General features: G+C 28.6%; 3 protein-coding genes across 4 annotated transcripts in view; 1 reads left to right on the top strand and 2 right to left on the bottom strand.

Moving 5' to 3' along the window:
- The window catches only part of Tk (tachykinin), a 57,469-nt gene that overhangs the window by 28,660 nt on the left and 11,636 nt on the right, over window positions 1-17,173 (top strand). The window lies entirely within an intron of this gene.
- On the bottom strand, window positions 3,621-7,388 carry LOC145972924 (uncharacterized). Its single transcript, XM_083101970.1, has 2 exons — window positions 4,476-7,388; window positions 3,621-4,018 (listed from the first exon to the last, which is right to left on the bottom strand). Exon 1 carries the CDS (start codon window positions 7,131-7,133, stop codon window positions 4,578-4,580), a length of 2,556 nt encoding a protein of 851 aa, XP_082958096.1. The 5' UTR covers window positions 7,134-7,388; the 3' UTR covers window positions 3,621-4,018; window positions 4,476-4,577.
- LOC145971347 (uncharacterized) lies at window positions 9,555-12,219 on the bottom strand. Its single transcript, XM_083098893.1, has 4 exons — window positions 12,090-12,219; window positions 11,857-12,004; window positions 9,931-10,145; window positions 9,555-9,733 (listed from the first exon to the last, which is right to left on the bottom strand). The coding sequence occupies exons 1-4, from the start codon at window positions 12,179-12,181 to the stop codon at window positions 9,649-9,651; spliced, it is 540 nt and encodes a 179-aa protein (XP_082955019.1). The 5' UTR covers window positions 12,182-12,219; the 3' UTR covers window positions 9,555-9,648.

Raw genomic sequence — 17,173 nt, 5'->3', positions numbered from 1 at the left:
TTTTGTTGTATGTGATATAATTTTACGTTTAAAGTTATGTTTACATATATGCGTGTTTATATCATTTATATGCATATTAAATATAATTCTTTACAATCAATTTATTATATTAAAGTATTCACGGTTAATAACTCTTGAGAAATATTATTTTATCTCTCAACACACACACACACACACACACACACACACACATATTCAATAAGATGCAAGTATCTTAAAAAAAAGATATTTCACGAGGGAAATCGAGGGAGAAGTTTGTAGTTTTTTTGCCCATTCACTTTTCCGCTACTTCTCATAGCTTCTCGTTGATCTTGTAGTTGCTTGTCGGTTTGTCAATTTGAGTTTCATTAATTCTCTCTCAATTATGTGCTGATTTTGCCATTTTATTTTCGAATCAACTTATTTTCGCGTATCTCTATTCTCTTACTTGTTTCCCTATCATCAATAGTTGAATTTTATTTTGTCTCTTTTAAATAAATTTTTATTTAGCTCGTTTTCCAATCATTTTTGCAATACACATGTCTGTATTTCAGTAATTTATATTTATCACTTTTGTGGTATACATTATTTTATTAATATTTGAATATAATAATACAATACATTTTAATATATATTTTTAATTTATAAATTATACGTGTAAGTGACGTGTTTTTTAAATCTTCTTAAAAATTTGTACTAATTTTGATATTAAAAAAGAGTAAAAAGAATATAAGTAAATCGCAAGATAACAAGATTCTATAAATATATGTAAATATTGTACATGAAAAGGCATTATATGATTATATAATTTAAAAGCAAAAATTCGTTTATAGAAAATTTCGTGCAAAAATACGAAATTATTATCGACAGAAAGCACATTTACGCTAAAAACGAAAAAAATTTATCTCTCTCGTTCGAGGTGCCAACAGTTTTCTGAAATAAAGAGCGCGTATACATAGTGCAATGTATATATATATATATATATATATATATATATATATATATATATAAAATGTCCCAGATTATTCACATTTTGCTTCATAAATGGAGATTATTTTGATTAGCATAAATTTTTTATTGCTGAACATATATATCAAATAATAATAAATATATCTTTATTTATAAACGATATATTACAAATATATAATACTTAATTTAATTATTGATATTTACAAGGTTGAATAATAAAAATTTATGAAAGACAAGAATTAAGTTAAATTTTTGCGAGAAAGATCGATTAAAAATTAAAATAAATCTGTGGATAAAAGTTGTTGCAAAAATGCTGGGATATTCTGTGTTATCTAAAATATATGAACACTGACATATCCACAATGTAGGAAACTCGCGCATATCTTTCTATTTCTTCGTCCATTGCACAAGAGATTTTACATTTATTTATAAAAATATAATCAAAAGAAAATATTTTCTTAAGAGACACGCTTCAGTGGAAAAAAATAATAACCTATATATTCTGAGGGCGGTATAATTCTTTCTATAGATTTGAAAAAATATATATATTATTTTTTTGACGATACTGAAAATATATCGATACAATAAAAATATTGTAATTGAAAATTTTTAAGATAATTATTTGCATGAGAGTTTCCTTTGCGAGAGCTTTTATTTGTTAAAGAATATATTATAGAAACATTAATTAAATGTGAAACTATACATCTTTTAAATAACGTATAAAATGTAATATAATGTCGTTTTTTCTTAAACATGTTCAATTTTATTTTGAATCCTATTTAAAAAAAAAATCTGGGAACCAAACATTACTTTGGCCATAAATAATGGTTTGTAATCCAACCAGAAATCGTTTTTTTACACTGAGTGCACCTTGTATATATGCATCCGTCACTGTCAATTTTATCGCAGTACACTCTTTTCTCCAGTTTTAGGACGATAGTAGCACACAGACATTCCCGGTGATCTAATTTATTGTTGCGTGACGTAAATTTAAAGTTGCCTATCATTATCTGTTTTAACATTAATAGATTATTCTATTCATTAATGTGTGATCGTATTAGTTAATGTAAACTTATCAACATAATTCTTTAAAAATTATGATATATATGTCACTAAAAATCAGAATAAATTATATAATATTAATAAAAATGCATCCAGTGTAATTTATAATTTATTTAAGAAAATAATCGATATTTCTCTTTTATATTTCATATATTAAATAAGCTGCGAGTACGATCTTTCTCATCTCTTCTCTTTTTCCATCATTTCTTAAAATAAATTCAAACATATAATTGCATTTAAAATTAAATATATTTTGCGAATAAATTTTGACAGTAAAATAAATGTCAAGCTTTACTTACAGGATTATTTGTGAACAAACAAATAGTTTTACAAATGTAGTTTTAGTTGTGGTTTTCTTTAAAAGGCTGAAAAATTGTGTACACATACATAAAAGCATCGTTCATTCGTTTATCGGATAGACGAAAAATGCGATCTCATTAAAGGTTTAACTCCTTTATGCCAATCATCATTAGCTTCGCTTCAGTATTTCCTTTAAAAAATTGTCGTTATACGCATGCAACCATGATAAGAAAGAATGATGAAGGAAAAAAAGAATAAAAGATCAAACATGACATTATAAAACGTCTGATCGTTTGCGTCTGAAAATTGATACGCGCGTAAACTCTTTTGTCTTTTCCAATAATGAAAGAGAGAAGAACGAGAGAAACAAATCTCAAAGTGATTTGCTGTGGTAAACCACGCTCAACGAAATCGTTCAAAGACATCTAGTTTCTACCTGAAATCATCTAAATACTTTACATCAGTTCTTGTAGACTAAATAGCAATATTGAAACAATACATGATGAAAATGTTAACGCACATGTACGTTTGTGTGTGTATCCCAAAATCTTTTAGATGTTTTTTTATAGCAAATTTGTTGACGTTATATACTGGACATAAAAAATAATGTATTAAATTGTTAAAAGAATCCGTTAAATATAGAGAGAGAGATTATATTATATATATTATTATAAAATATATAAAAGCATATTCAAAGAGATTAAATTTTTTTTGTTCATGTTGCTTATCTTGTTTTATGATATTTTGAAGAGAAACTTTTCTGCGGGATACACCCTGAATATCTTTCAAAATTGCACTATTAAATATGAAAGAGATTTGTCTTTCGTAAATTCGTTGTACGCGCTAATATTTTTGGAACGTATTTGAAATAAATTTCTGTTGTATCTTGCCTATTTTGTGTTTTGTATTCATTTTCAAGAAATAATGTGATATATCTTTTTTCAAAATTACAAATCTTAGATATGAAAGCAGTAGTAGAGCACAAGACTTTTAGAATCTCTAGAGAATTCACGCTTTACGCTAATATTGTAAGTCGATCCTCTTGCAAACACCTGCGTACCAATTCGAAATAGTCAAGCTTAAGCTATACATGTAGCATATGATGTATGTATACTGAAATTATTATATATAAAGCCTTTAATAAATTTCGTTAACATGAATTTATTATTATTCTTAGGCAGAGATTAATAGATAGAAAATGTAAATTTGATAAGATAAGTATTGTTCACAATCGTTCACAATTTTATTCAATAATTATAACATACAAGATACTTTCGATTTTAATATATTTTTGTTCCAAACATGGAACTTATAGTAACTTATGATGTCTTCGATAATTTATTTAATATAATGGAATATGATGCATATGATTTAATTGTCTCGATTTATCGGAATAAAAAGGAGGAATTTAAAATAGATTTCCCTAATTTAATTGTAATGTTATTTGAAAGAGAATAGCGCTATTATACTATTTTTCATGAATATGTAATATAAATTAACAAGAAAAATCACTTATTTTAAAGGGTTGTATTCGCATGATGAAAAAGCTATCCGAATTGCTTGCTGAGCTTCTTATTGAATAGTATATCGTTCTTAGATAATGCTGCATAAGTAAATTCATTCCGGTTTAGATTGTAACTCGTTACTAAAATTTGCTTATTCTTCGCATTTGAGAAGAAAACTTGCGTAAGAGTTTGTGTAGGAGGGCCTAGAAAAAAATCTTGCAATTGACAATGCAAACATGTATTTCACGGTTTATCCTTGGTTTTATCTCATTTTCCTATTTTTTATCTAACAAAATAATTTGTACGTATATATATGTTATAATATTTATCATTTACAATAATATAATTTAAAATAATACAAGTTACCTCTATGAAAAAAAAAATTAGAAACATTAAATATATTTTTTGGCAAGTTATTCTAAATATGCAACGATCAAAATATATATTTTCTAGATTATACGTTTTATTTATAATTTTTGCGAATCAAAGATCTATCAATAAAGATTTGCAAGATTTGAAAGGCTCGTTTTATATCTCAAAATTATATGCCCTCATAAGACAATTTTTCTTATACCAATCAAGATTCGATTTGATTATGCACGCAATTGCCGGAGTAAGTGAAACGAGGTTTATGGACAACATGAAGATATACATTCATACCACTCCATTAATGTAATTGCTCCATATATAACTCCTCCGTATATGGCATCTCGAAACAGATTCATCTTCGAAGAGACGAAATCAATCACGTTCATCGCCGATTCAGCCGTAATCGGCGGAACAGTCGCATTCTTCCTCTGTCTCCGACGAAGGGACTTGTGGCGATAAACTAGGCATCCATGATGGGCTCACGAATTTTTGCACGTACGTCACGCTGTAGCGAAATCCCGTGTTAACGTCGCCCTTCACCCGGCAGTTTATATTTGATGATTGTTTGTAGAGTGTCAAAGGTGGCCCGATTTCTCCCCGCGGCGGATAAATGAGAATCTTCTCTAAACTAGGCTTGCCACGACTATGCTTCTTCGGTTTGCCGAATCTCAGGCGAGTAGGATCCGTTAACCATTCTCTCTCGATAGGCTTTGAGACTCGGGTGGTTGTTTCAGTGCTAATTTCGGATCGATTCTGCTCGTCGTTAGCGCCGCAAGAATATTGGTGCGCGTTGGTTCTCGTTGCGTTAGAAAAAGCGGATCTCGATGTTTTGCGAAATACGTTCTGATTTACCGCCTTCACTTTTTCGCAGAAAGATTCGAGTTTCTTTACCGGATCCGTCTCGTCGTGAAAAGAAGGTGAAGAGCAGCAACAACAGACAGTAGGGATCTTGTGTGAATCGCTGTCACTTCTTTCAGCATTCTCGCTATTCCCGATACACGTGCAAGAACCAGTTAAACACACTGCTGGAGGATCGTGGAAGGGTTCCTTGCATTCGCACGTGGATTCTGCAGCGTCGTGTCTTAATCTCGAGTAATTTCTTGAAGCAACTTTCCTAGGAGTTTTTCTCGTCTCGAAAGATAATTCTTTGCCCAAAGGATATCTCTTGGTAGCTTTTTTTCGTAACGTTTTACGCGTTTTCATCGTTTCTTCTCGGCTGTTCTTTAGGTTCTCGTTGCTCAATTTATACTCTTGAGTCGAATCATCCGGAAATGATGTGTGCGGCTTTAACTCTTCCAATTCGATCTTACCGTCGTAATCATTTCTCCTGGTATCAAAAATTGTCTCAGATCTGTCAAACGCAAAATCATCATATGCCGTTTCATGTCGCAGATCTGCTTTCGTCGATAAATTGAAATCAAATTCTCCTGTATCAGCACTTTGCGACTGCATCGATTTAGGCAACATTTCGCGTAGCGCTATTTCCCTTTCAGTGTAATTGATCCGTTTGCTCGTTTCGTTTGATCGACGGATGCTCTCGTATTGCGGCCGATAATCCCGCCAGGCGGAATTGTTCACGTTTTCTGGGCAACGACAATAACTCGAGCAATCGATCGTCTCATCTTGCTCGACGTCCTCACAACAACAGCCGAGCCATTGCTTATTCTCGTTAGTGCGTACCACTTCGCACAGCTTCCCAGATTCTCTTAAGAAACACGGCCTGCAATAACACGGCGACCCACGTTCCCTTAAAATGCCTGGCTCTCGTCGCCGTCGATTCGTGTTATTCTTGTATTTCAACTCCCGCGCTCGTTGGTAATTCCTATCGATTAACGTTCCCATAATGGGGCTAGATGCTTTGAGGGGAGATCCCATTTCGTTCTCCCTTCGCGAAGTACGTCGTAGTGGCAGCGATGTTTCAGGCATTTCGGTCAACCTGTTGGATCGCGAACTCAAACCCCAAGAAGTCGATTGTTTGGATCTCTTTACAGGATAACGATATCCGGAGTTATAATGTCTTCTATAGCCTCCATTCTGCAATAAATCCTGATAAGAGAGCTCGGCTGATTTATGACTTCGGTTAGAATAAAATTTATTAAAAGACTGCTGATTTATAAAGTCACTGACGTTATTTTCTTTGTTTAATTGCCTCCTCTGTGTATCTATTTTCTGATCGTCGATATGATTTTTTTTTCTCGTCTTTTTACTGGAAGACGCGATATTTGAATAAATCGACTTATCAAATTTTTTCCTGCGCGATGATTTAAATGTATGAATTTTTGCAGATTTTCTGTCGATAATTCTAGAGTCATTAATTTTGGGCTCGGGAATGACATCTTGAGACCAGGTTTTGATAACCTCGAGATTGTTCATTTTGGTAACTGCCGGCCACGTTTGGTGACCCCTGGAATACGAACCATAGAATCTCGGTGAAGATTCGCGATAGTTGTAGGAATTTCCCTTACTCGATGGCTTTAAATATCGATGAGTAGATTTTTTAACGACAGTATTTAAATATTTTCCAGAATTTTCATGTACGGTGAAATCAAGATTGCTGTAGAAATGAGATTTTTGCGACGGACAGCAATAATTGCAAGCATCCATACTGTTACGATTAGAAGACCGTTTTATCTTTCTCTCCAAAGCAGTCGCATCTTTATTTTTCTTTGACTTTATCTTAGATTTTACTTTTTTAAATGATTTAAATCGTGTACCTGAATACCTTACGCTGCAATTGCTGGATCTTTTTGTGCCAGCATAATCCTCGTCACCGCTACTCACCTCGAGGCGACAATTTTGTTGGATATCCTTAATGTAATTTAATATGTCTTTATTTTTCAGATTCTCAAAGTGGTTAGTCTTGCTACGCTTTTCATAATTTTTAAACCACTGAATATCTTTCTGATTTTTTTTACCATTGGTATATTCTACTTTTTCATTTTTCGACATTATTTATTTTAATTTAAGTTAATTTATATTAATCATTAGAGTGATAGTGTCACGTAGTGTGATTCAGAACGTAACTTCTATGCTGTAGCGCGCATTTACGAATTTTTTGAATAATATAGCGAGCGATGCATCACGTTTCTGTAAATCGGGATTTGAATATATTTTGCTTATCCACATGTTAGTGTTATCATTGATCATTCGCAGAACTCAAGAGTTCGCAACAGCGTAAGGTTAGACTATTTAAAAATCTTTCGATTTTCGATACCTTTTATTTTCGATATGATACGATTTAGTTGTGAATATAGTTATAGAAATATGATCGACATTTTCTACGACTAGACATTTGTACTTAATATATTAGCACCTCTTTACATGTAGATTCATAAGCTTATGAGACATTCTATCGATGACACAAAAATACAAAGTGTAGCAATATATATAATAAAGCAAGAATTATTATTTTTCTTTAATACCAACACATATGAAAAAATCGTAAAACTACACAGTAATATGATTTGCTCTGCAGTCTGTTTGAGTAATAACATAATAACAAAATTTCCCAGTCTACTAATTCCAAGAAAAGATTTACAGATTAAAACGAATGTTAATTCCCCGTAACGTAATTTTGCTTGCAAATTATAAATGTTTCTCTCATTATAACAGAGTAGAGAAATCTTGGATGCAATTTTATTGACTATGATGTCAATGTAGACAAAAATACAACGTGATAATTTTTATTAATATATTTATGCATCAATATATATCTTATTTTAATACGCACATTTTCAGTAATATTTTGTTTCTAATATATATGGGTAGCAAAAGTAATTTTAAGTCATAAATGAATAAAAAAGAAGACACACATAAATGAAAATAAACTTCAAATATGTCAACTATTATATTCATTTTTCATAAAAAGTGATACCATGTGAAAAATGAGAGCTATTAATTTTCATTTTAAAAATGAGAGCTATTAATTTTCAATTTAATGATTGATCGATATATTGCCATGATTTTTTACCTTTTATATAATATTTATTAATCACTATCTTTTGTTCGTTTGTGTTTTGTGTATAATAAATGATTATTATATAGAAAATGGAAAGTGCCTTTTATTGAAAAAAATTAATTTAACGAATTAACAAACGGCTGATTTACATTCAATTGGTTATAATACTGATTTAATTAAATCAATTAATATTTTATAAAAAATATTTCTTCAATCTATTAATATTTTTAAATTTTAATGCATAAAGAAATTTGTAAAACAAAAAAGATCCGGAATATATTAAGGTAATCGCATATATTTTTGAACTCTATCTTCTCGCATTGCTGTCCAAATTTTGGAAACGTTATAATTTTTTGGTGATTATATCATCTATCGAGCAATTGAAATTATACTTTAAAAAAAAAGTATGGGTGATGATATTATCAAAGTATGTACAGGAATGGTAATGCTTTACTATGCTTTTGAATATCATCACGTGTCTTAACCTAAATATGTCACCGATACATGACAATTTGAATAAAACACAAAAAAGTAAGTTTGTAGATTTCTTTATATCTTTTCAGTTAGATTTTCTTTCAGTTAGTTTTATCTCAATCATACTGTCAATCATATTTTATAATCAAAGTACTTTTCGTTAATTTTTTAATTAAAATCATAAATATCAATATCTCGTTAATTGATATGTCACACTAATTCTTGGTCTTCCTTAATTGGCTTGATATCTTTCCTAATTGGAAAAACTCAGTACTGAAAATTTATAATTTGAGATGAAAGGTAAACAGCGCGCCGAGTAATTTTGTATTTTTAGTTTTATATATTTCAAAGGATTAATATATAGTTTTATAATCAATTAAAAATTTGGGGGAAAACGCAATCTATAGTTTACATAATGATATTGTTAAAATAATTATTATTGCATTGCTCCACATTTATAATTATGCTGGGGCGTATTAATTACACTTTTTTAATTTGTTTATAATAGTAATCGCATTCCATTTAATTATATCTGTAAAACTGTTATTTATATAATGCTTTATCAATTTATATTGAATTATAGAATTTCAAATATCACGATGGATAGATGTAGCTGAAACTAGTTTTCATCTTGTAATGGCAACATGCTTTATTACGAATCATTTTTTTGAGGATGTTAATCACATGAAACAATAAAACAGAAAATTTAAGAAAACAATAGTTTGTGTAACCAATGTGTTTTATGAATGATATTTAAATTGTCCGTGTGTCTTATAAAAAATATATATAAAAATAATTAAATAAGAATAATGAATTTTGTAAATCTTGCTGATATATATTTTTATAAAATTATAAAAGCCACTATAGTTTCTATTTGTAATATAAAAAATATATTATTATTATACTATATTATTTATATTCTTTTCTGTTTTCAATTAAAAAATATTATAAAATACAACAAATTATTTTTTCACAAAACAATTTTGTAAAAAATATATTTATTTAATTTTATTTTGTTTCATAAGAAAAGCATTATTCATTTACGAAAATACGTTTTCGTTTTAAAATGCTTGCTCTTCTTTTTTGCTGTGTATCCGCTTCACTATCGTAACACGGCCTGTAAATTAATTTATGTAAATTAATTTAATTTAACTTCAAGTCGATTTACGCATTTATTATCGCAAAAAATAATTTTTGATAAGTGAAAAGAAAATGATTTGTAAATTTCTAAGTATTGTACATTTTGATTAGATAACAATTATATTTAAACTTTTTAGAATAATTTATTAACATAATTTATTAACATATAAATACCGTAATTCCGTTCCTATTTCGATAATACTTTCTTGTAATTGCTCAATAATTGAATGCCACGATTTCACAAAATTGTCATCAACAAAATTGTCCTCTTTACATTCATATTTCATCCATATTCCCATAGTAAGAATTACGATTATTATTACAATTCCTTGTAACACCAACAGCCACTGATTACGAAGCACGTTCTTCCAATATTCGCTCGCAGTAATCTTGTCATTATACATTATATCATAAAATACATGTAAATAATGTAACTTTTTTAATTAAGCAAAATATTTCTGTTGTGATTATATTTTTAATTATATACAAATTTTTAAGTAAAAAAAGTTACATTAAAGTTAGCTATAATAATGTAATCTTCCAAATTAATGAATTAGGATTACAAATCAAATATTTTACAAAGCAAATATTTCTTAAGGAATTTTTGATTAAATTACATCTTAATGTAAATTTAAAGTTATAAGATCTAATTTTTCTTTTCGCGAAAGGTTTAAGTCTCTTTGAAGAAAATTTCAAACATATATTACATATTTTACTTTTTCTATTATACATTTTTAATTAAATTTTTAAAATCGAAGATAGTATCTTTTAAGTTTTATAAGAAACTTTCACTATGATGTTTCGAGGAAAAGTCAACATTGAAAATTCAAAGTTTTATCAAGCACTATATTAAAATCGATTTCTTATAACACAGTCTGTATAACTGGAAAGATATCTATTAAAATTAAGATATATACTTATGTATCCTTTATTTTAAGCGAGATTAATGATTAAAGAAATTAATATTATATATAATTTAATCATTAATAATTATTGATTAAAGAAATATTTTTAATAATCAAAAAATATCTTTTTTTGCTTTATTAGCTCTCTATTTTATGATAATGCGATTATCAAAATACAATAGATGGGCCAAGCTTGTTTAGTTTTCATTATGGAAGAGTAAGCTCTCTTAGCAAACAAACTCCGTATAAATTTTTTTCATCTTTACAATTTTGGAAAACACCTTGAGCGTCATTGAATCCGAAAGTTTAAAAGCCTCTCATTGTACACAGAGTACACTGACATCCTGTGGAAATCGCGATGTATGTCGTAGGAATTCTATTTATCGAATTTCTCGACAGCCTTTCCGTTACTCAGCTGTCTCGTTAAAACTTTTAAACCTATCAACGCATTTTTACACAACGCCGCAATCTGTACAAACATTATTCTTAGAAATTGAGCTTTCCTCATATTTTATAAAAATGAATATCTCAATCTATGCAACAACTGATTTACGTCACATATATTAGATATCTTTCCAGATGGAATATATATCACAGACATATGTTATTTTGATATCGTTAATTTGTTTTAAAAATTAATGTACTTAATTGGTAATGTGTTTTAAATTAATGACATAATTTGGAAAAAGTTATTTTATATATAAATAATTTATTACAAATAATGAAATATTTTTTAAAAAGAGCGTAAATATTAAAAATAAAATACATCAATATTATTTCATTACGAATAGCAATAATATATAATAACAATATTTGATTCATTTTTATTACGAATTTTATCTTTAATTTTTACAAAATGTATTCGCTTTAAAAAAGAAGCACTGAGAGAGAGAACTGAAAATTTAGAGAAACTTCAATAAAATTGTAAAATATGACAGCAATAAAAAATAACATCGATAATGTTCCGATATTGAAACTTCTTAACGAATACGTTAAATAAGGAGAATATCAAAGTTGACCTACGAAAGATCACTACAGAACTGAAGCCGAAGAAAAAAATATCCGCCATGTATCTTATACCTATTAAAGTCAGTTATCGTTATTGCTTCAGTTACCGTTATTGCTTTAGCATTATAATATAAAATGGCATATTGGAAAGAAAATTATATAAACAAATTACAGTAAACGGAGTAACCTTTAATTTGCTTCTATATAAATCCGTATTTCTTCGAACTTTTAAAGTCTTCTTAATATTTTTGTTGTTAAAATCATCAATCTCAGGATTTACTCGTAATCTTAACGCTTTTGAAGTATAACTGTCTAATTTGTCAAACTTGGCTATACTGAAATAATAAATGATGGTTAAGTTACTGTCACTTTTTAATTATGCCAAGCACAAATATATGTAAAACCATCTTATGATTTTACGTAAATATGTGTGAACTCGAATAATCCTTGGATGTTCTTCTTTTTGGCCTATGAAATATACCGAATGATGAATGAGCTACGAATTTAACCATATTGTTGTAAACAGAAAATTTAGCGAAGAAACACGAATACAAGAGATTAAGCTAAATATTCAATACTATCGATGTTTTTGCTATCGATACTATGATAAATAAAGTTCATAAAGTTAAAATTAATAATGCTTTGCATTTGCAACTAAAATTATACATGCAAAAAATTTTAATCCGAATCTGATCGAAATACTTGTAATATATTGGATATTTTTAATTATTATATATAAAATTCTCTCATATAGGAACTTTTAATCAATTGAGTAATCTATAATCGCATAATTTATGTAATTTTTATTTATTATAAAGAGAAAATTATAGTTTCAAATCTTTTTTTATCAGTTTTACAAGATAAAAGCACGATTAGATACGATCGTTGAGTACAGAATTATCATTATCATAAGGATTGTATCCTTAAATAAACGATCAATATAGCTCTATAATGCTCTTTAAGAGATGAATATTTCCTAATTGAATTGGACAGATATCGTAACATTTTTACGGTTTTCCTAGTGAGTTTCCGGCATTATCGCATATCCCTTATCATCATCTCATTCCAATTTTGCTGTTCATTCACAGACTTCTGTAATATACAGGGTGACCCATTTTAACTTAGGCAGCCAAATAACTCGAAAAATAAGCAAGATAGAGAAAAATGTTTTAGACAAAAGTTGTATGGTTTCGAGGGGGCCATAAGATGGTATCATTGGTTTGACCTTGAAGAGTCATTTGAAGGTCACGTGAAGGTCACTTCAATTTTTTTAAATGGAATACCCTATATATTTTTGTACAATCTTGTAGCTTATTTCGAGAGCTTTCCAAAACACTATAATTAAGTACCTTTCCGTTAAGTACTTTAAGAGTTATGATGCTTGAAATAATTTCTTAATTTTACATAAACCGTAAAATATCTTGTAAAATATTCATTTTTCGATTATCTTACCTTAATACTTTTATGTACAAAATAATGAGAGGAATCAATTGGTGTAAAGAAAACACATAGTTGTTTTTAAGAAAAAATATGGAATTGTTAATTGCAAATTACATATTTTTTCTTCGAAACAACTATGTGTTTTCTTTACACCAATTGATTCCTCTCATTATTTTGTACATAAAACTATTAAGGTAAGGTAATCGAAAAATGAATATTTTACAAGATATTTTACGGTTTATGTAAAATTAAGAAATTATTTCAAGCCTCATAACTCAAAAAGTACTTAACGAAAATGTACTTAATTATAGTGTTTTGGAAAGCTCTCGAGATGAGCTACAAGAGTGTACAAAAATATATAGGATGTTCCATTTAAAAAAATTGAAGTGACCTTCACGTGACCTTCAAATGACTCTTCAAGGTCAAACCAATGATACCATCTTATGGCCCCCTCGAAACCATACAACTTTTGTCTAAAACATTTTTCTCTATCTTGCTTATTTTTCGAGTTATTTGGCTGCCTAAGTTAAAATGGGTCACCCTGTATAGAAGTCTGTGCTTTCATCATAACGAAATAAATGATAGCAGCCTCCTTTCCAATTAGGAAACGCCAAATTCGTTCCAATCGGAAACATTTTCTTCGCCCTCAAAATCGACTTAAATTTTTTTCAGATATCACGCACGATATTTTTAATTCTCTCGCTACATTCCTTCGCGATTATGCTAAAGAGAATTTTTTGCTCGCCAGCGCCGCTTTAATCGAACGCTTTAAGAGCAATTCACCGCCGCATCGAGAACACGGGCTTTTAAGTTTAATGGAAAATAAATTCTTTTCATGGGTATAATAATATTTCTGTTTTATGTTTATACAAGTATTTGATAATTCGTTTGCCAAATTATTTACGTAAAATGTCACTGTTGAGAAATACCATGCTATAAAAAATACATTAATTTCAAACATAAAGATATTATGCTGCATCTCTGTCTGTAGATCCATTTCAAAGATTAACACTATTGCCATTAGCAGGAATTCGTCACTCGATGTAATTTATAATCCTTTACCAGAGTACTAGGGCTTACTGAAGATATGAGTCATGGCTATTAATACGTCATTTAATTATTGCTGGTACAATAGTGGTGTTTGCAGCATCGTAACATACATCATTCTAGTGTAATATATAACCTAATGCATTTGTATACACTGAAAATAATTCAATTCATTATGTATAGTATTAGACGTAATTGCTTAGGTTCTATAGTACAACGCAACAATGAAGCCATTTATAGAATTAGTGACGTTTATGTAAATTTGGGTTATAATATAAGTATATAATGTGCGATAATATATGCATTAATTTTCGCGAGCATAATCTTTCAATCCATGTTTGACTAAAGTTAATTTTGATTTTAATACTATTTATTACTACAATACCATTTTTGATAAGTAGAGAGAGGGAGAGAGAGAGACAGGGAAATATATTCCTGCCAAAACAAATTAATTAGTTGTTAATCGATATATTTTAATATTCATAACTCTCTCTCTCTCTCTCTCTCTCTCTCTCTCTCTCTCTCTCTCTCTCTCTCTCTCTCTCTCTCTCTCTCTTCGATTATATATATAATTGATTGATCTCACATCCATATCCGGAAGATAAAATTAAAATGCTAGTGTAAAATATGCGTAGTAAGCATCGGGATGGATGTAACGGCAGAAGCAAAGATCATTCTTAACTCTAGTGACGTGAGCAGAAATCCCAGAGGAAGTGGCATAAGATTGATTGCAAGTGCGAGAAAGGTGCGAGAAACGAGTCGGAACGAACTGTTTTTGTACACTACAAATACCAAACGTGTATCTGAAATACAGATAATATTTATTCGGTGTCGCACGAAGCGATTATCTGTGTCTTTTTTTTTTGAAAAACGTGAAAACAAACTGGTTCTCTACTGGACATTAATTAGGAAAATTCTTTTACTTGAGTTTTGCATTGCGATTATTACTTTTTTCAGTTTATGTTTCACTTACATGAACAAATTAAAAAAAATATATGCGCGTACTGCTAGATAATGATAAAATTTTCCAATAAAATGTTCAACGATTTTTTTTTATTCATTATATTCTTCGATATGTGTTTTAATTACAAGTTCTTTTAAACGTAACCAATTTTCTCCTAATGAATAAAAGTTAGAGAGAAACAATTGCTTATAATATTTTCATTGATTTGTTGTAACAGAAAGCTAATACCAAGATATTTCGAATTGAACAGTGTGAATTTTAATGCATCTCTTTAATCATGTAAAAATGTAACAACTTATAACTAAACGACTGAATCTTATGAGAAGTTCGTTAATTCGCTTACGTTATCTTACATGCCAACTGTTGACACAGTGATGTTTACATAAAACAATTCATTCGTATGGAAATGTTCATGTATGGAATCGGATTATTTAAATAACATGTCAGAGTGTAGAAGAAAGAGCTCTCTCGATATTTAACAACTAATATAATTTTATATAAAATAACTTTATATAAAATAAGATGGTAGAAAAATATAGACGATATATATAAAAATTTATAACAATATACAATAATTCGCATATTTTAAAATCGTATGTAATAGCAAAATATTTCAGTTTATTCTTATTAAATCTATAAATTAATACCTATAAATTAATACAAATATATAATATAGAGATCTTGTTCCGGAATTAAAGAGACTATAAATATATGCAATATCATATATTTTTTCCATTTCTATAACTGCTGCCAAATAAAAATTGTGTAGTTTAAGTTATAATTGTCCTATATATATCTTTAATTAATATTTTTTATAAGAGACACAGCATCTTAATATTTCATATTTTATTATATTTTATCAAACAAAAAAGAAAATAAAAAGATTATATATTGATATATAAATTTTAAAAAATTATACATATATTGTATAACTTGTATAAATTACATATATTTTTGTTTAAAATTAATTTTTCCTAATAATTTAATATTCAAACAAGAAAGTAAAATTGTCTTGTTTTGCTTTTACTACTGGGCAATATAAAAAGTAGGGTCTCGAAAGCCTACGCGTATAAAGTATTAGAAATGTCAAAGAATTTTGTATTAACAAAATGTATTAGAAAGTCAAAGAAATGTTAAGGAATTTTGTATTAACAATATATGCACAAACAAAATGTTCAAAATAAAATAAAATTTTATTTCATATTGTTCTCTTATCAATAAAAATTCTTATTTCTCTTTTTCTCTTCTAAAAAACAATTATATCGACGATCTAAGATATGTAAAAAAAAGATAAAATCTATTTATAAATAGAATTCTCTTCGAGACTTCTTTTTCGTGTTAAACGCCAATTGCAATCCCAAAAGTTTCATTATATCACGGGAACGATACAATGTCTTAGTCTTACACTATCACGCGAAGTTACTTGATACATGTGTATATGACACTATTCAACAAGTTACTATTCAACGAGATGAAATGTCTACGGGAGCTTCATTTACGCAGAAATATATAACGAGTGTCGTCGTACTATGTCGTCTTTTTATTTCTATATCTTTTGAAAGACTATAAATGTAAAAATTTGATGAACTTATTTGATACATCCCCCTGCTATGTAGGAAGAGATCACATTTTCTAATTTTACAAAATCCAATATATATATCTGAAGATAGATTGAAAGTAAATGTATTAATTGTACGGAGAAATATCGTTTGTTCAAAATTTTTTTGTAATATTATATATGTATATATCTTTATAATATTTTTGAAATTAAAAAATAAAGCATTAAACGATGTATTCCTAAAAAAGTATATTTCGTTAAATCTAATAAAAATATTTTGTATCATATCTCTCCCTAAATTCGATCGTTATTTACTTGTTCATTGATATTTGATAATAATCCACAAATACAGATGATTGTGCTTGAATTGTTGTTATTTTTGCGATATACGTACATCCGAAAATTCTGTTTCGCGTTTACATGATAGTTCGACATCTTCCAAAACTTGATATTTGGATAATAAAGTTAATATAGTCAAACTACACTTCTGACAAT

The sequence above is a fragment of the Camponotus vicinus genome, unplaced genomic scaffold (assembly GCF_025532165.1).
Source record: "Camponotus vicinus isolate PSW18456_S1 unplaced genomic scaffold, iyCamVici1.0 SCAF_1, whole genome shotgun sequence".
In the NCBI taxonomy this organism is placed as follows: Eukaryota; Metazoa; Arthropoda; class Insecta; order Hymenoptera; family Formicidae; genus Camponotus; species Camponotus vicinus.
Note: the sequence above shows the minus strand (reverse complement) of the source record. Positions and strands in the feature narration are given on the sequence as shown.

Bases quoted from the DNA above. Each gene is read 5' to 3' on its own strand.
- LOC145972924 (XM_083101970.1), bottom strand. From the start codon at position 7,133: ATGTCGAAAAATGAAAAAGTAGAATATACCAATGGTAAAAAAAATCAG.
- LOC145971347 (XM_083098893.1), bottom strand. From the start codon at position 12,181: ATGGTTAAATTCGTAGCTCATTCATCATTCGGTATATTTCATAGGCCA. The intron at 12,005-12,089 runs GTAAAATCATAA...TTATTATTTCAG, and splicing joins TCGAGTTCACACATATTTAC to TATAGCCAAGTTTGACAAAT. The intron at 9,734-9,930 runs GTATTTATATGT...ATTAATTTACAG, and splicing joins GAAATAGGAACGGAATTACG to GCCGTGTTACGATAGTGAAG.